We start from the raw sequence: 20,255 nt of genomic DNA on the forward strand, positions 1-20,255 counted from the left end.
TTTTACCATTTCTGTTGTTTAACAGCCCATGATTAATAAAATGGTGTTTATATTTGCACTAAATTTATTGCTGTTTGAATAACATATATCAGTATAGATGTGAAGTGAATCAGACGTAATACACCCAGACAAGTTCTGAAATTGTCACTAAAATATCTGTGATTGTGAACAAGAAAAGAATAAACAGTTTAAATAAACAGTGTTAAAATAAAGGAGAAGCGGATCGGTTTGACTGTAAAAGGGAAGTACCTTCACACTGCTGGTACTAAATTATTTGCCGTAGGTATGCAGAGGGGTGATCTGCTCTCAGGCTGCAGGTGGGAGAGGCTGCTGTACGAGGACTGACTGGGCTGCCTGTCAGTGCTCCTAGGAGGGGGAGGGGCCAGCGGCATCACCCGCAGCTTGTTGAGAATAGTAGGGACGTCACAGTATGGACAAATGACAGTCTATAAAAATCTCCAGTAACACACAAAAAAAGTTGCTAGATTTGTCGCTAGTTTTTTTTCTAAAAATTTGTCGCAAGGGGGGTCTGAAAAGTCACTTAATCTAGTGACAAAGTCGCTAAGTTGGCAACACTGAGCTCTTGGCTCCACCCCCTTGTTAAGTTGGTGGGAAGTCGAAACTAATTTTCATGTGAAGCAACACACCCCTAAAACAGTGAGCTGTGTACACACCCCCAAAATAACCCTTTTGAAGACATTATAATAAAACAATCTGAGTTGTGTTTTGAACTGAACCTAAACTGGCACACTCAGAAGACCATAATATAATATTAAATCTTTAAAAAAAAAGTTAAACTAGGCACCCTTTAAACTTCGAACGCCACCACACAATCATTGCTTGTCTACTAATGTCATTTATTAAATGAAGAAAAGATTGACGCAGCTTCTCCTACCGCAGTAAATTCTGTTTTTATTGTTAATATGTGGCGCCAGCTTATCAGGAAGTGACCATTTTGTTCTTTTTGACTCATTAGATGGAAACACTGCTTCATTTGCAAGTCATTTATGCGATAATCCTGTTTTGTGCATAAATTTAATCACATCTTCGGATGGAAACTTAGCTATTGTTTTGTATAGAATTATTTTCTTGCCATTTACTCTCTAATGGTTAATTAATTGTTTTAATTGTAGTACAGACTTTTACCCCTGCATTATGGGTTTTTACAATGAAATCTGTACCTATAGGGATAAGCATGAGACGTGGAGAGGCTCTTGAGGTAATTAATAATGTAAAACACTAATACTGAAACGGTTAAGGCATTTTAGAATGACCAAAACAAGATTTCAGATGTTCTACAGTGCTCAGACTGCTGCTTTGTCCATTCACACACATTTTCATCATCACATGATCTCTTATAACAAAATCACACGACTATTTTAATGCGCATATATGGAATTTGTTGGGTAAAAATGTTTCTATCGTAGTGTATGAATCAAAAATAGTTGGATGGAACTTATTGAGGAATGTATAAACACAGAGAACTGCTTTGAGTATGACCATAGAGCAGTAATAATTGTTATTACAGAGGATTGAATATAATTGTTTACCAACTGTTGCTGATTAGTGTGTCATTTGTTATGACCACTGCTTCTTGTAGTGGTAATGATTACCGATCAACAATTTAATGAGCGGGTGTTTAAGTATGAACACTCAAACACATGTCTCTGCATGCTGATTGCGCAGAACTTTGTTGCCATCGTGTGGACTTGCAGCAAAGTACAGATCATTATGTGAAGGCTAGAATATCCAATTCAGACAGATATAGGCTACTGTTTTTATCAAACATGATCAAAGTTCAGCAGTGAATAGTGTGAATAAACAGTTCCCTGTCAGAAAGCCTGTGCTCCTCCACCGGATCACCTCTGGGGTGTGTGCTATCCCCGCTTTAACACAAACATGTGTCCGAGCACCTTTGGAAATCATTTCATTCTGAAATATGCAGACGACGTTGTTATTGTAAGCCTCGTCCACAGATATGAAAATAGTCATGGTCCCATAGTGGATCCTTTTGTTCAGTGATGTGAGGAGTCAAATCTAAAACTTATGCCTTGACAAAAACAAAGGACGCATAGATTTTTACAAGGAATCATACAGCAGCTGAGGTGACATATCAGGGATCAAAAAGTAGAATAAGTGTGGATCTACAAATATTTGGGTACCATTATTGACAGTTTTATTAAACTTAGAGGCAAACTGTGTGCAAAAAAGGGTATTAGCGGCTTTATTGCCTCAGGAAACGTGTTCAGATTGGCCCCAATATGTTTTCTATCAAGCTTTTATTGAGTCTATGCTATTCTTCGCTATGGTGGCATGGTTTGGAAGTCTGTCCCTTAAAAACAGGAATAAACTGAGCCAGGTTATCTAGCAGGTTGATTGGGGAATCACAGCTGAGAATTTAATTCCTGTATAGTAGGCCGCTTTTATGGATTGCCCAGAGCATTAGTAGTTGTAGCTCTTGTCTTCGGGTCGAAGCTTTGAGATGCTTTTTAGGACAAAACGATACAGGAATAGCTTTGTCGTATCATCGCGCTTAATAAATTGTATTATTTTATAAAGTAGTTTGTTTTTGTGTGTACTTTATGTGTACATTATACATGCACACATATATATATATAAGCAATTCCATGCAAATGTCAACCTTGCCATGACAAAAATTAAGTTTTCGCCAAAACAGCAGAACCCTTTTTGTGTAGACTTGTATTTTACAGTGCTTTAAAAATATCAAGTTTAAAACTATATAAAGTTTGCTTTAAAAAATTTAAGTTTTTTCCTCACATGTAAAATCTTATAAAATCAATCATGTTTGTTCTATAGTGAGGCAACTCTTATCCTTTAGATTTGTTTCTTTTGGGTTGTGGAGTTTAATTCAGATAATTTCTACAAAGTATGTTGCATACTGTAAACTTGCTAACTTTTCTTGCTATGTTTATTTTCCTCCCTTAAAATATAAAACGTTTACCGATTGATATTTTTCTGCTCCCACAAGTCTGTGACTAGATGTTTTAAAAATAAAAAATAAACACACACACACACACACACACACACACACACACACACACACACACACACACACACACACACTCTCATATATATATATATATATATATATATATATATATATATATATATATATATATATATATATTGAGGGTGTATATTTATATATACACATACAGGGGAGCGCGGGGCACAAAGTAACGCAGGGTTAAATGTAACAGAGTTTTAAGGTATTTGTTCAGGGTTTACCATGGCATGCTTCCGAGGTTTCCACCACAATGTCAGCTGACGTCCTCCTGCCACTTATTGAAAAAATTTGCCGATATTTGGATGGGAAACACAGGAGAATCCATTTTTGCAGCATAAAAGTATTTTTATTATAGTCAACATTTTTTTATTTTTAAAAAAATCTGTGAAAGTATGTTAGGAAATTCTTATATTGCTGTGATTACCGTCTTCTAGACTAAAAGATGAAATCATTTTAAGATAAACACACAGTGACTGCTAGCCAGTTTTGAGGAAAACATGACACAGCGGGGTTAGTTGTAACAGGGTGTTACAATTAAGCCACAAACTGTTGGACACCAACTAAACTAACAAAATATTTTTTTGGAATTTTGAGTGTAATGCTGAAAACTTTTAAATAAATAGAAAAAACATATTGCTAATAATACAAATTAATGCATTGTATAATAATGGATAAATGGATAATAATGCAAATAGATTCAAATGTGTTTATCCAATAAACAAATAAATACAAAAACATCCTGTGCTATGTAGAGTAAAAAAAAAAAGAGCCAACTACTGAGGAATTTGTAGCATTTGTAGAAGTGGCTTGTGTGTTATTGGTAAAAAAAAAAAAAAAAAAGGTTTGTCTACCCCCCCTAACTTTGTTCATTATTTGGCCAAAACCAAAAAGTGTTACTTTGTGTCCTGCTCTCCCCTATATACTTTTTCCGGTGAAGCACCGTGGCCTCGGACTTGGAGGTGCTGATTCTCATCCCAGCCACGTCACACTCAACTTCAAACCGCCTCAGTGCATGCTGAAGGTCCATTTTTGATGAAGCCAACAGAACAACATTGCCTGCGAATAACTAAGATGAAATCTTGTGGTCCCCGAACCAGACCCCCTCCAGCCCAAGGCTGCGCCCTGAAATTCTGTACATAAAAATTATGAATAGAATCGGTGACAAGGGGGGTCCAGCATGCACTGCAAACAAATCTGACTTATTGCCAACAATGCGAACCAGACTCCTACTCTTTTTATACAAGGATTAGACCCCTTCACAGTACAGTGGCGCCCCCAGAAAATTTTCTTAGGGATGGCCAGAAGAGGCCGCACCAAATCTTGGGGTGGCACACAAAAAAATTATGAATTCAGTGTAATGTTATATTTTTGTTTTTGGTAAATGTAATAATGTAGTTTTTATTCATTTAATTAATTCTTCTTGAAATATTGCTATTTATTCCTTGAAGTAATTCAGGAAGTACATGTGCAAACCAAATAAAAATCTGTTTAGTTTAAAAACACTTTTCATATATATATATATATATATATATATATATATATATATATACTGTATAAATAACTTTTTACGTGCTTTTATTGTACATCATACGGTATATGCCATGTCTAAAATTAATGAAGATTAATGAGTTTATTATTCCCAGAGATGGGTTGCAGCTGGAAGGGCATCCACTGTGTAAAAATGTGCTGGATAAGTTGGCGGTTCATTCCACTGTGGCGACCCTGGATTAATAAAGGGACTAAGCCGAAAAGAAAATTAATGAAAGAATGATAAGTTTATTAATAACCCAAACAAATGAACAAACTGAACAAAAGGGATTACTATACACACTCACTATACCTAATAATATCATTTATCCATATTACTTTTTGAGCCATTTTATTAATGCAGCTTCTTCTATTGATATACTGTACCTTAAGGTAAATATTAAATTGCCATTGCTGTCTATTGAAGATGTGTGCGTGCTGTCAACGACGATCGGGAAGGGTAGTGGCGGTTCTAGTTTAAATGACACCCTGGGCGAACCACCCTATACACCCCACCTCCCTTGAATTGTTAGATTTGTTATTCAATAAATATAACAATCTATTTATATTTATACTAAATAAATACAATTATTATTATACAATTATTATTCTGAATAAATAACAGAAATCAATCCTAAATATTACTGGAAAACAACAACTGGAGTGATATGCCAAGATCACTTAAGAAACCTTTTGCATGAAAATTAATTATGACAATTCTAAAGAATACAAAAAATGTATTATAGAATTATCAGTGGTCTTAGACCAGATCATGGCTGAGAAATCATGTTATGAAGTCTCACCTCCCTGACTCATTATCCCTCCTTTCTGCTTTAAAGGCATGCTAAGTGAAAGTAACATCATCATCATCATATTATATAAACTTTAGACGACTTTCACCTCTGCACAAAAGGCTGTTACTCCGTTTCACGGCGCATGAGCGGCGCGTATTTTGTCGGCGTGCATGCAAACAACCAACGCGGGAATGGTTTTCTGCGCGCATGCGTCAGTTTGCTTTCACCAGCATTCAGCATTGAACCAGCACTAAGGGGGAGAGACAATGAATCAGCTACGTCAGTAACACCAACAATAATTTAGTGGTTGCATTTTATTTATTTAAACTTTGGGGATTTATAAGTACATTTAAATCAATAATGTCAACAGCAAAATTATATTGGGGTGGCCCCAGGGGTGGCCGTGGCCACCCCTGGCCACCCCTTGGGGGCGCCCCTGCCACAGTATGCCACAAGGGAAACGATCAAATGCCTTCTCAAAGTCCACAAAACACATGTGGACTGGTTAGGCATACTCCCATGAACACTTGATCACCCTGGTGAGGGTATAGAGCTGGTCCACTGTACCACGGCCTGGACGCAAACTGCATTGTTCCTTCTGGATCTTAGGTTCAACCATTGGCCGGATCCTCCTCTCCAGTACCCTGGCATAGACTTTCCCCAGGAGGCTGAGTGTGATCCCCTTATAGTTGAAGCACACCTTCCGGTCCCCCTTTTTAAAAATGGGAACCTCCACCCCAGTTGTGCAGTCCAGAGGTACTGTCCCTGACCTCCATGCGATGTTGTAAAGACGTGTCAGCCACGACAGCCCCACAACATTCAGAGACCTATCTCATCCACAACCGCTGCTTTGCCACTGCGGAGCTTATGTATATAAATATATATTTTACAGTTCTGTCTGGTTCTTGAATCTGATTGGCTGATATCTGCAAAATCACCCGTTTTGTCATAACTTTAGACATTATGCTAGAGGATCATTCAAACACTAGCTCTAAAGTGACGTTGTTGAATTGATGTGAATAAATGGTGGAAGAAAGTAGTCCCGCTTACAAAAGAACTATTCGATTGGCTGGTGTTTGATTTTCTTTTTTACATACACGATTATGCCGTTGAACTGTTGTATAAACACAATATCACACTTTACAATTAAATTCATTCATTTTCTTTTCTGCTTAATTCCTTTATTAATCTGGGGTCTAAATGAACCGCTAAATTAATGCAGCAAGTTATACGCAGCGAATGCACTTCCAGCTGCAACCTATCACTGGGAAACACCCATACACACACATACACTACATCCAACTTAGTTTATTAAGCTCACCTTTAGTTTGGATTGTACCTGGAGGAAACCCACGCCAACACTGGGAGAACATGCAAACTCCACACAGAAATGCCAACTGGTCCCGCCAGGACTTGAACCAGCAACCTTCTTGATGTGAGGCGATCGTGCTAACCACTGAGCCACCATGTCGTCCTGAAAATAATAATTTAATTACTCAAAAATTTAGTTTATGTTGACTGATTCTGCAATTGAATCTGAAAGTCTGAAAATATAATGTAAAAAGCAGATTTGACAAAGTAAAGTCTTCTGTGATCATCAAATCAGTGAGCTGAGTCAATAAATAAGCGTTTCATCACAATTTCTGATTTTTATTTTTTATTTTTCCATAGTTCAGAACATAAAACAGTATTGTGGATCTTTCCACATACACTATGTATTCACATAATACACCATACACTACAAGGAGAGAGACCAAACAAAAGATAACACTTTTTACATACTGCATACTCAACATGTAAAATAGAACCAAGAACAATCTTCAACTCAAAGGAATGTAGCTGCCAGTTTTTTTTTTCTTTCTTTATCCTCTTTAGACATTTTGATGTAGAAAACTGGGCATGATTGATACTCTTAAAAGGTGAGTGCTGATAAATGGGGCAGATTAGTGTGTGTATGTGAGAAAGTGTTGTGTTTGTGTGTGTTTGTATGTGACAGTGTTGCCGAAAGGCAGATGTGGGTAAATAAAAAGAACGAGTATATTCAAACATAAATGAGCGAAAACGCATCTCTGGGCAGTTCAGCGAGCACCAGAATATTAAAATAACAGTCTATTCACATCAAAAGCATGAGAGTACCTATTCCTCTACCTGCCATCATGATCTTCAAGTACCATCATATAAGGTGAGAGCTAAAAAGAGAAACTGGATCAGTTGGAGTGCTTTTAGTTATTGTGATCATCTGAAATTACTAAGTAAATCATTTTGAAATGATCAGCACCATATGTACGTTTCCTCTCAAAACAAGTTCACATGTCAATTTAAGAGCTCAAAGAACTGCAACAGTGTTTGCCAAGAGTCATTTCCACAGTGAACTCTAGGGGGTAGCACCATGGTTCAAAAGCCATTTGAATAAAACTCTGCTGGGCTTCAAGAGTACTCTTGAAACGCCGCTATTTAAACTTCAGGGGAAAGTCTTGTATCTCCAAGAACAAGTGACAGTCGAGGATAACAACGTCAGTGCAGACTCAGAGTTCTTTCAGACTCACCCCATGCAATATTTCATGAAATAAAAAGAAGCATTACATGAGTAAAGCCACCTAGACTTCTGAACTGAAAGCGGTCACGATTCAAACTGCAAGGTATTCTTTCCCGTCTATGGCCAAATTCATGTTAAAAAAAAGATCTTCCAATCCCTTTGAGAAATTATGTAAGTCCTGAATCCTTATGAACTGTATTGGTCAACATGGTCACATTCTTTGTTCTCCATTTGTTAATGGTTTATAAATGTGGATCAGATGCAGGAAAAGGAAGCCGGTGACAATGGTAGCACAGAGGTATTGGTGTAAGTACAGTACTCACAATAGGAAGGACAGCAGTATCTTGAGTTGCCACAAAGCATCCTGCTTTGCGGTCTGTTGTTGACGGCTTGACATACAGACAACTAAAAATTCAGGAATCATTCATGATTAGGCCATCATCCCTCACCAGTTAAATTATCTTACCTAAATATTTAACTATTTACATTTCTATCTCTCCCAATAAAATTCCATTAAAACAAAAACTAGGCTTCAAGTTGTCAATAATCCGTTCTCATTTTTTTTTCCATCGTCCTCATTAAAATCAAGATAAAAAGTGCTTTTTATAAAATCCTCTCTTCAATATTTACAATTTTTCTAAAATGAACAAACCAAAAAAAAAAAAGAAAGAAAGACAGCAATCACAATAACAATAATCATCATCATTATCATATAATAAATAATAATTACGAGTGTGGATGTAGGCAGCGAGCCTGCAGTATGTAGCGACCGTGTGTTTGTAGCATGTTGTGGGACCAGTGTCTGTACAACATGAGGTAAAGAGCTTTAGGACCACTTAATGAGCACCAGAATCTGTCCTCTGTGAGTGTCAAGCATCTTACAGCCCTGTGTAAACCAGTGGCAGCCCTGCATTGCTCCCTGTACATAGCTCACAGACAGGCATCACATACATTCTGACCGGTGTGGGTGCTTGTTTTGGAATCCAAACACGCACACACTCACACGCGTACACACATAAAACAGGGCTGAAACTATACAATGCCATTCAGCACCATGAATTCCAGGTGTGGGTGATCTCTGAGGGCAAGAGGAGAGAAAGAGGAATGCTTACAACAATGAGCAGGGGGGCAACTTTACAGGAGTATAGACTCATAGTAGCACCAACTCCAAAAAAATGTGCTCTGTCCATTAGGCTGGCGAGTTTAACCAGCAGTGGGTGGGAATAGATCCCCAAAATAATAACTTTATCAGTCATACGGGTATATCAGGACATGGAAGACATGTTCAGTTTACACAGGGCCAGCGATTTAGAGAATCCCATTCAAGCACCTTATGCACCTACAAGTCACTACGTTTATTATCTCAAAGTCCTACAGTGATCTGAACATATCTAGGGTGATTTAAGCAGAGACTGCAGAATTCCAATACAAACTAAGTGATGGTTTTAGAACTCCCTGTTTGAGCTGAGTCTGGACTGTCTACATGGAAATCACAAGCTTAAAACCTGTGGTGGGTTGCCTTGCAGCTTTTTAGGGCAGCTCTATTAAGGTGAATATTTGCTATCACTATCAGCACCTTAAAGAAGTTTGTTTACATGGTGTCCCATGGGTAAAGAAGAATGGCTGCAAATGAGTCAGCACCAATCAGATGACATGATGGAAGGCTAAGCCAATTACAAGGACTTTGAGGTCCCCATCACTGAACATGACTGACATCTGCTGCTAAAGAGCACCCAGGTCCAGCACCTGCCTCGATATTGTGAGGGCAAAATCAGAGACACTTGAGACTGAAAAAAGCACCATTTGAAGGGATGAGAGACTTTCCTTAGAGTGGCACCAAACAGAAAGGCCTAAGCTGGCGTCAGGTCCTCTCTTTCTTGGTCACATGTTCAGTGACTAGCACAATGAGCAAATACTCTATATAGAGTTGCTTTCATGCAGTCACATAAATGTGACTCGCGATGATGTGAAGGTGCATCATTAATCGAGAGGCTGGAGAGGCGAAAAGCGCAACGAAAATGCTGATTAGCTTGTTCTCGTTTTCATAGAGATCAAGCGAGAATGAAGAAAGGAAGTCCCTCTTAGTAAGAGGACGAAAAATCATAACGTTAAAAACAATGATAAAAAAACAATAACATTAAAATAAAAATAGTCATCTTCATAATATAATAACAATACCTGTAATATCAACATTAACAGTAACAATAGCAAATGTAATAATATTGATAATAGAGCAATAATTAGGATCATCAAATTCACTTAAGGAGGGGTAGCTATGGAAGTCCCTCCCACGTTGGAGAGAGAAAGAGCACCATAGACAGCGTGTCCGTTTGGGGAACTCCCAAACTGCTGCCAAAATTTGAGGTAAAAGAAATAAAAGTGAAAAAAGTGCCCCTTCCTCTATTCTCCCTCTCTTTCAGTGGCCTGACAGAGGTGTTGGAGCTAGAAGAAGGGAAGCAAATGGTAAAGGAGTAAGATTTATGACCCTTATCATTTCTGTTCCCATCTCTGGCTCCAGGGGGCAACAGTCTACAAGAGTTCACACAAATCGACTGTAAGGACCAGTGAGGTGTGTGGACGGGTAAGGTGAAACTGTGACTATGGTGGTGCTATGCTGTGTTGGGGCCATCCGTGTCACTACACCCTCCCGTTTGTCCTTAGTTTGTCCAGGGGACGGGCTTGCTGACCCAGCCGCCCATTTGCGCTTTTTCCCGTAGGCCTTGATTTCTTCCTGTGAGAGACCCAAAAGAGCAGCTTCTTGTTGCCGTTGTCGCGCTCGCTCTGCCAGGATTTTCATCTTGGATTCCCACAAAGCCAGACCATGGCAGGGCTGGTTCAGGTTCTTGTGCTGGTAGAAGACCAGGGATATGCGGCTTGGGTGAGTGCGGTCAGGCTTTTTAAGCGGTGTGGTGGCATGGAGTTCTCGACGGGCACACTCAATCAAGACACAACCATGAGCAGGTGCAACTGCTACTCCTCCGATGTTGGGATCCAAGAAGTTGTGTTCACTGTCCGACCAAACCTCGTCCTCTTCAGGATCTCGTTCACTTTGTGTCTCTGCTCCACTGTCCCAACATGCCTGGCCGTCCGACCTTTGCAGTGCATCGGGAAACAATCGGCCCTCAGGAGCTGGGGATGGCGTGCTACCTGCTGCTGACCCACCACCAGACTTCCAGGCTTTCTCCTGGAGTCCAAGGGGTGCTGAGCCACAATTTACACCTGCCTGGGAAAGCATGTTATCAGGGTAAGCACCAGCAGGGTTGCCTTGCCTGATAACACCAGCACCATAACCCATGGGACCATAGGGACCCCATGCTTTAGGTTGTGGACTAGGGGCAGGACTTCCCCACTGCCTTGGGGTGGACGGGTGTGGAGAGGGTGCAGGTGATAGACCTGCTTTTAGGGATGGGGACGGAGATGGGGCAGGAGATGCCATTGGAGTGTTTGGGCAGGAATAGGAATTCCACTGTTGCTGCTGTGGATATTGAGGGTGTTCGTGTTGGTGTTGCTGGTGGAGCCTCTGCTTATCTGGTGTGAAGGGTGAATTATTTGAGGCCGCTCTGATGTTTCCATCCCAGCCTTTAGGTACTAGACTGCCGTTTGGTTTGTGCCCATGCCATCCTTCAGGTGTTGGTGTTGTACTAGGAGTGGTCGGGCAGCTCTGCGCTTGACCATCTGATCTTGCTTCATACAATGGTACATCCATGGGCTCCTGCTTGACTATGGGTTTTGAGCGGTGTGTCTGCTCAAGAGACATAGATGGAGTACGACACTGCGAAATATCAGAGGGTTGTGGGTAGCCTTGAATGGATGCATCAGCCATTTGTGCCTGAGACTGTCCATGATGGGTGGGATAGGCCTGTGCCAGATTGGCTTGGAGACACTGAACATCCGGCTTCTGTTCAAATGCTTGGGCAGAGGGTTCTCCGTTTTTGGGCCAGGCTCCTTTATCATATCTCAAGAGCTCAGGAGAGAAAAGTGCACTGGAAGGGTAGTTGTAATAACCATATCGTATATCTTGGAGGTTAGGGTGAAAGCCATTGATGGGGTTCTGTGCAGGAGGATGACTGTTGCCAGGGATGCGACCTCTTGCATAGTTCCCAGGGTAGGAGAACGAACTGTTCATGTTATGGGGATCAGGGTTTGTCTTGCCATTCCCTAGTGCTTGGTAACCATGTATGGCTCCATTGAAGGGCTGGAAGTGGTCGACAGGCTCTTTTTTAATTGTTGGTTTCACCTCCTGTTTTGGAATAGCTACAAAACAAAAAACAAAACAGTATATTAAAACATTTAGTTCATAGTTAGTTCAAAACTTTATTGCAAAAACAAATTCCATTTTTAATGTCAGCCCAATGTCCAAAGACCACATCTCTACAACGCCCCCACTTTAGGTAGATTACTCCCTTTGTTCAGAATTGTATATCTGCTGCTTATCATATGAGTGAAAATGATTTAACCAGTAACCTTTATTGCCTTGCTGAATGTGAGGTGACTCTGCATGGCGAATCTCCATCTTGACGGTCTTCTCTGGAGTTTCTGCTAGCTGCAATTTCCTGTTCTTTTTCTCTGATGCAGCCTTTTTGGCCTCCAACCGACGCTGGCGGCATGATTTTGCAGGTTCTGGAAGTTTTCTAACCTCTCGACGGAAGTTAGCGAGCACCTGGATGGCTCCTGTCTGCATTTTGAGACGCTGGTTCTCCTCACTACCAAACTCGTCGGTTGTAGCGAGCTTGTAGAGCGGAAGCACGTGCAGCTGCTCATCTTCTGGGATTGTGCCCACTGTACGATTGTCCTCTTTCGTGAGAGTGCACACCTATGAGAAGGAAAAAAATGAGGAAGTGGGAGGCTAAAGTAACTACTTCAACCATTCTGATATCTAACATCTAATGCACACAACAATGTTCCCAAAAACATCCAAACTCGACAAGTTAATCATTTAGTGAATTACATTCATTTGAACAGGAATAATTTATGTATTACAGCTGACATTGTCATGCAGTGATCACAGCACATCCTTGCATAATTTTGTGTGTGTAAAGAAAAACACCTGCTCTTTATTAAATCAAAATATTTTCAAATGGCACCACAGAGAAAATATGTAACTCTACATAGCCACATTGTTTATGCAAATGCATGTCCACAGTAACTTACCACAGTGCAGCCATTGTGGAGGTTATGCTGGTCTTTGTGAGCGTGGGCACAGAAATCCATGCATGCAGTGATTCCTGAAAATGGACGTCCTTCCTTCAATCCCAACCGACAGTCTGAAGCAACATCCTCATGTAAACACTAAATAAAACAGAAAAAAATCCATTTTCAGTATTTGTTCAGAATCCATTATCCACTATATATTTATATTGTATTCAAACATTATAATTATAAGCATCTTAATTACTTGAAACCACACCAAACCTTTAAGTCAACATTCCAATTCCTTTATTTGAAGAGCCCCTATAATGAGTTTTTAAAGATGACATTCCATGCAGTGTGTAACACAGCTCTAAGTAAATGAAATATCCAGCTGAGGTTTAAATCTGAAATGTGTGGACAGTGTTTAAAACTATTGATTCTTTAACAAAAAAGTTGACTCAGAGTTGAATAAATAAATCATGTTGGGTTTAAATCTTTTGCTTGAATGCTTCAACGTTAATACGGTATATCATCAAATATGAAGTGGTGGTTCCGGTGAAATGTGAACGCGCCTTTCACTTCAGACACTATGACGAACACTGACAGATGGAGATTCGGCCGCGGGGAATAAAGGGTTAAAGTTCATTTTCACAACAACACCACAGTATAGCCAACCGTGTGCTGTTTGTTCCTGTCTTTTTTCTGATGAGTGGCGGGATCATCCCAGCTGTTTGCAATTAGAGGAAGTAGCAGCAGAGACTATTATGTGTGGGGCTTTGTCTGGTATTGTCAGGGACTTTGTCGGTAACTGTTACAATTCATATGGACCAATTTCTTCTTCCTCCGGATCATAACATGTAACTGTAATTAAAATTGTTGCCTTGTTTTGTGTAGTTTGCAAAATGTGTATTTATTTGTGTGTTGTAACTTGTAATCACCCCGCACGGCTTGTAATCATTTAATCAATCATTCATTCATTCATTCATTCATTCATTCTCTTTTCGGCTTGGTCCCTTCATTAATCCAGGGTCGCCACAGCAGAATAAACCGTCAACTTATCCAGCACGTTTTACGCAGCGCATGCCCTTCCAGCTGCAACCCATCCCTGGGGAAGGCTAGTAATCACTTATCTATTATAGATCAGTGCTCAGGTTAAACCTTTATGGGCTATGTCTTCTTGAAAACGCAACATGTACTTTTTCCTTTACCGCTTTAAAATTTGTTCGCAATCTTTGCTATATCCACCTTTAGCTGTTCCTCACATTCGCGGCACGGCCAATTTTCAAAATAGTTCCACTTTTTTCACTGTGTGGATTAATACTGAATGTGTTAGGGTTAAGAGTAGAGTAATATTCTGGTGTTTCTGCATTTCTTTATTGCAGGGGTGGCCAAGCCTGTTCTTGGAGAGCCACCTTCCAGCAGATTTCAGTTACTACCCATATCAAACACACCGGAACCAAATAATTAGGACCTGAATACCATGTGATAATTACAGGCAGGTGTGTTTGATATGGGTTGCAACTGAAATCTGCAGGAAGGTGGCTCTCCAGGAACAGGCTTGACCACCCCTGCATTCCTGCATTGGCCTCTCACATACACTGTGTGCTACTTCATAGCCGTGTTGGGCATTTCTCTGTCTTGTGCTGAACCCAGTCGACCAATCACAACAGAATAGGTCATCAGACCAATCACAAATTAGTTTCGTGCTAAGGATGGGTTTGGGAACAAAATAATTCCTGAACAAATCATGTGGCAGTCGTTAGGATAATGAGGTAAAAATTCATGCATATTATAAGACAATCAAAGTGTTTTTTGACCTTGCATGCAAATCAGCCTGTTGTTGGAGACCCCCAAACCAAAAGATGATCTCTTATAATGCGAAATAGGGGCTCCTTGATGTGCCTGAATGGTATAAAATCAGTTTAATGACTACACTGACTACTTCTAATAATAAAACAAACCTGGTTGCTGTAGGCCTGGGGAGCTAGCTTCTTATACAGAGGGGCCACATGTGTGGCCAAAGCTTGGAAGTTATCCCTGAGATTGTCCTCCTATACAAAAAAAATAAAAAAATGTAAATAGCATGTACAGTAAATGGTTGTGTTCGCATAGTAAAGGGTTGTGACTGGCAAATTTATCGACTAACATTCTGTTCAAGCAACAGCTTAGTTCACACTGCACAACTTTAGTCCCAATTATTCACTTACAGACAGGTTTTGTGAAATTGCTGGCAAATGCCTGAAATCTGAGCCAAATTGGTGCTCGTTAAAATAAGTGAGAGTCACAAAGAGTGAATTATTAAAGATATGATCAGAAAGAATTGCTTACGTGTCACTGACACCTGTGAAATATTTGGCATGCTAAACAGCTGAACCTGTCTGTGTGAAAAAAGTTCTGATGGAAAAACACAATGCACACTACAGCCAATAAGAGAGCAAGATACAGCGCAGCAGGGAGTTCAGAGAGGAGTTAAAAACCACACTTTCAGGAATCATGGCTTGATTTTCTTCATGGTCTTTTTGTACCAAATTAATAAAGGAAATTTTGGCAAAGGGTGACGGTTAAGCTTATTAGCTGCATTTTTTTAAATCATGCAGTGTGAACTCGGCATAACATAAATTAAACCGATAACCAAAGTCAGAAACTCAAACAGGTTTGAAACATGTGAAGGGTGCATAAGTTGAACTATCCCATTAAACAGCACAATGTTATTTATCTGTCAATTCACAACAACAGAAACTCATATCTCATTCAGTAACCAAAAACATGCTATATTTAACTATATATCATTAATTACTTAATATAGTTTGGAATGGTTCCCTTCACATTTCAATATATATTTTTAGGTAGTTAGGGTGATGTGAAATTATATTTGGGTATTTTTTTAGTTTATATAAAAAATAAATAGAAAAAAAAAATGTTAGTAAAATCAAAGTATGCCTTTATTTATATTTAACTAACCTCTTTGGGGTGCTCTCCCTGCAGTCTGAACTTACGAGGGACCTTGCTTCGAGCATACTTGCATCCATTGAAATACATGCTCCAGGAACAGCCAAAAGAGAATGAAGCTCCACAGGTCTCTGGGTCCTTCCCTTGACATGCACAGGTTCGACTGGAAAATGCATCCAACATGGATTTAATTAGTGGTCACAATTAATGGATTCAATGAGTTGATCTGACAAACTGAGAATTGAAGGGGTAAAGAAACGTGATTTAGGTGTTTTTGAACATGGCATGGTTGTTGGTGACAACAGCTAGACTGTATTTTAAAATGCTTCAAAATCAACCGGAATATTGACATGCACAGATCAATAGGGTTTACAGAAAATCTGAAAATGGAAAACTATCTAATGAAGATCAGTTCTGTGGGCAAAAAAATGTCTTGTTGATGCCAGACGGAAAAGGAGAGTGGACAAACTTGTTTGAGGTGATAGACAAGGCAGAAGTAACTCAAATATCTGCAGATCAGCATTATTCAATGCACACAATTCTGTTCATCTTTATTTCTATGGCGCTTTTACGATATAGAGCGTGTCAAAGCAGCCTAACAGAAGTTCTAGTAAATTGAACCTGCATCACTCCAGTTTTCAGAGTTGTAGTTTAGTTTAGTTTAGTTCAGTGTGGTTTAAATGTCACTGCTGAAAGTCCAAACACTGAAGAGCAAATCCATTGATGCGCAGCTCCACAAGTTCCAAACCAAGCAAGCCAGTGGTGGCGAGGAAAAAACTTCACCAGTTGACGAAAGTAAAGGAAACACAACATATCCTACTTTGAAGTAGATGATCTTTAGCAGCAGAAGACCACACAGTGTGCCATTCCTATCAGTAACATCCCGTGATGGCTATTTCCAGCAGAATTGATTGAATTACATCTTTTGAATGTGGATTCTTGAATATGACACTGAGTTCATCAAACTCACATGGCCTCGCTGGTACCAGATCTCAATCCAACAGAGCACTTTTGCAGTGTGTTGAAACATGATATTTGTATCAGGAATGTGCAAACATCTCATTTGCATGCGTTATGGTCAGCACTGACGTAAATTTCTGAAGAATATTTTCAGTACCTTGTTGAATCTAAGCCATGAAGATTAAGTTCCTCAAAGTTGTTGGCGTGTGTCATTTCATGCTTTTTATTATTTAACCTTCAAGGACACATATCTATTGTGTTCAAAACTTACTCTTCATTGAGTCCACAGCGACGGCTGGTGGGATTGCCATATTTGGTGATGGTTTCTGTGACTTCTCTGTACAGTTTATCTCCCAGAGCACGGGGCACACCTTCCCAGGCCAGGATGACAACAACGATGACAGTGTTGGCACAGTGGTGCCCAGGCCGTTGCTTCACAACGCACAACACTTTCTCCTTTTCACTGCTGCGACGTAACACCTATGAAGAGAACATTACAGTCTATAATGACAAAGGTATATGAGTGATCTTAAGGGTGCAGTATGCAAGTTTGACACTAAGTGGTTGATCTAGGCATTGCACCCCTGGATCAAAACAAATGCAAGTGCAGGTTGCCAGATTGAGGACGAGCAAGTAATTTAAACAGTGTTCTAAATAAAAGCAACAGCACTTGATAGAATAAATATTTTTCATATTAAAAGTTTTTGTAACTAACACCTCGAATTTATAGAAACGGCTTCTATCTCTCACAGGTGAACAACAGAAAACTTACAATGATCACCTCAGGTACACCTCATGTGCTTTATGTAGTGTTAAATGCTAATAATGAGAGTTAAATGCTAATAATGCGAGCTTGTATTTTGTTTAACATGACATTTATTGTCATATACTAAAAACCAGGGGAGCCAGCAGGATTTTTTTTATTTCTAGGTACGCACAAATCCAGCATCCTCTCCCACTCATGTCAAGAAACACTGATGCTTACTGTAAAAGGCTACATTATTTAAGGGCATACGTTACGACATAATTCGCTTCCTTTTTCATTTTAATGAAATAAAAGCACATCAGCTTCAAGGAAAAATCAAACGATCAATACATAGCTAATCTTTAAAATTATGACACATTAAAACATTTGCAAATATATGACAGATATAAACTGAACCCTACATCTGCCTAATTATGAAGAACTTGAGCTTGATTATTCATCTGATCAGTCAGGTAAGCACTCGGCTAGCTGATTTTAAATATATGTCAATTGCAAACTTACCCACTTAGCAATAGGACATCCCTGAGAGCTCTTTCCTTCTCGCCCTGTGTAAACCACCTTTTCAATGCGAACGGCTTCCCCCTTCTCCCCATACCTATAAACATGAGGGACAGAACTTGAGCAACACACTCAAATTGCAAAGTTTACATGACATGTACTTGGTCAACAATTGCTTGTCTTCTCAAATAAAACTAGCATGACTAGCATGTGGTAAGTATAAGTGCCTGTTCAGTTATAACTATACAGTCCGGCGGAGAAGCCTGAAAGATCCACAGGGGTGGGCTAAGAGGTCAAAGGCCACAAAAGGGTCAGTCTTAGGCTTAAGAAGGCTATAGTCACTGTCTGACAGACAAACAAAGGGGAGGTTCTTCCTTTACCCACCAGCTCCCCCTTTATCTCTCAGGAGATGACACAGGCTATAGAAACACAAGAACTTTACCCCCAAATCGCTCTCTAATAAAGCAATGAGAGTGGACAAGTGTAACAGAGGTCCGCAAAGGTGGAGATACCCTGTCCAAACGGGTCAAGGCTTCTGTGTGCTTATAGGGGAAAGGTGGGGGCAAAACCCTGTGGAGCTGTTTATATCCTTTCTCACATCCAACTAATCACAGGATCAAGAAATACCCAGTAAATATTGTTTTTAACCTTGATTTACTTCAAATTCGATTGGAGATTTTGAACATACAGACCCTAAATGCCATCACTGCTGTAAAACAATGATGTTACCTTCAAAAAGCTATAGCATAGTCGTTGCTTAAATCTTTAATATGCTTCTTTAATTTATGCCCCAACCTTCTCACTTTAGCTCATGCTTCAATTCTACTTTAATTTCCTTTGAATTCTTTCTCTCATCCCTTAAGTTTCATTGTCTCTGTCTCCTTGTCTTTCCCTTATGTGGATCTGCTGATGCCAATATTTCCTGTTACTCCTGTTGGATTCTGGGTCAGGAATACCCTGGGGACAAGATCATAGAGAAGGAAGGTGGGAGGAAGGGGTGAAGGGAGAGCAAACTGCAGAAAAAAAGAGATGCTTATCCTCAGCTGGTTAAGAAACTGTTGCCAGGATCCAACCGTTAGAGATTTCAAACAACTCTTGCAGAACAATGACAGGGTCACTATGGAACTCTTAAAGCAAATGACGTGGGGTCAGCAGTACTCTTCTCTTAAGCAACCTTCAATTTTAAACAAGAAAAATGTAATTCAATCTATAAATGGAAATTAATTTAGTTTAACTGATATTTCTCTTTATAGGTGTATGAGAAAACTCTCCATCTACTATTTTGGTAATGTTACATAAAAAGGGCGGTAGAGAAAAGGCAGATGTTAAATTAAATGCAGGCATGATGACCTTTTAGTTCAACCTTAAAAATGTTCTCCAGGTAATGATATTGTTTTTAAAGAAAGCAAGAAGCATTGAGTTATTTTCTGACTTCCCAAAAATAAACCCTTTCAGAGTAGGATTGTAATGTACTGTATGTTCCCACATTAACCTTTCATGTGTTGTAGGTTGAAATGTTCACAACAAAAATTGTCGAAGGAGGTCATTATGGATTGCATTCATTTGTTTTCCTCCAGCTTAGTCCCTTAATTCATCAGGGGTCACCACAGCGGAATAAACCGCCAACTTATCCACCTGGAACCCTGTACTGGGAAACACCCATATACACTCACACACTATGGTCAATTTTGTTTATTCAATTCACCTCTAGTGCACGTTTTTGGACTGTGGAGGAAACCGTAGCACCCAGTTAAAACCCACACAAACACGGGGTAAACATGCTAACTCACCCAGAAATGCCAACTGACCCAGCCGGGATTACGAACCAGCAACCTTTTTGCTATGAGGTAACAGTGCTAATCACTGAGCCATCATGTCGCCATTATGAATTGCAATTTGAGTCAATTATTATTTTGAAATCTGCTTGGCATCTCACCTATCTTCCATCAGTTGTCTGACTGAAGGTATATCTCGTCCAGATCCCAAATGATTGTAATATGGACCTTCATCCTTTTCAAGGACTTGGTCTAAGGGAGTCAGAGAGAAAAAAAGAATGCAGGTTAAAGC

General features: G+C 39.7%; 1 protein-coding gene across 4 annotated transcripts in view; it reads right to left on the bottom strand.

Annotated features, from left to right (window-relative positions):
- Positions 1-6,978: 6,978 nt before the first annotated feature.
- The window catches only part of tet3 (tet methylcytosine dioxygenase 3), a 67,243-nt gene continuing 53,966 nt past the window's right edge, over positions 6,979-20,255 (bottom strand). For 2 of the 4 annotated variants that reach the window (XM_009301229.5, XM_003198607.6), the window contains 8 exons: positions 20,125-20,215; positions 18,192-18,285; positions 17,196-17,404; positions 15,977-16,127; positions 14,977-15,066; positions 13,037-13,174; positions 12,350-12,698; positions 6,979-12,139 (listed from right to left, as the gene is read on the bottom strand). In XM_009301229.5, the coding sequence (XP_009299504.1) occupies positions 10,425-12,139; positions 12,350-12,698; positions 13,037-13,174; positions 14,977-15,066; positions 15,977-16,127; positions 17,196-17,404; positions 18,192-18,285; positions 20,125-20,215 (2,837 nt within the window). In that variant the 3' untranslated portion in view covers positions 6,979-10,424. The remainder of the gene's footprint in view (positions 12,140-12,349; positions 12,699-13,036; positions 13,175-14,976; positions 15,067-15,976; positions 16,128-17,195; positions 17,405-18,191; positions 18,286-20,124; positions 20,216-20,255) is intronic. The other 2 variants (NM_001327945.1, NM_001327946.1) reach the window with 1 other exon arrangement.

This window comes from Danio rerio, chromosome 5 (genome assembly GCF_049306965.1).
Source record: "Danio rerio strain Tuebingen ecotype United States chromosome 5, GRCz12tu, whole genome shotgun sequence".
NCBI lineage: Eukaryota > Metazoa > Chordata > Actinopteri > Cypriniformes > Danionidae > Danio > Danio rerio.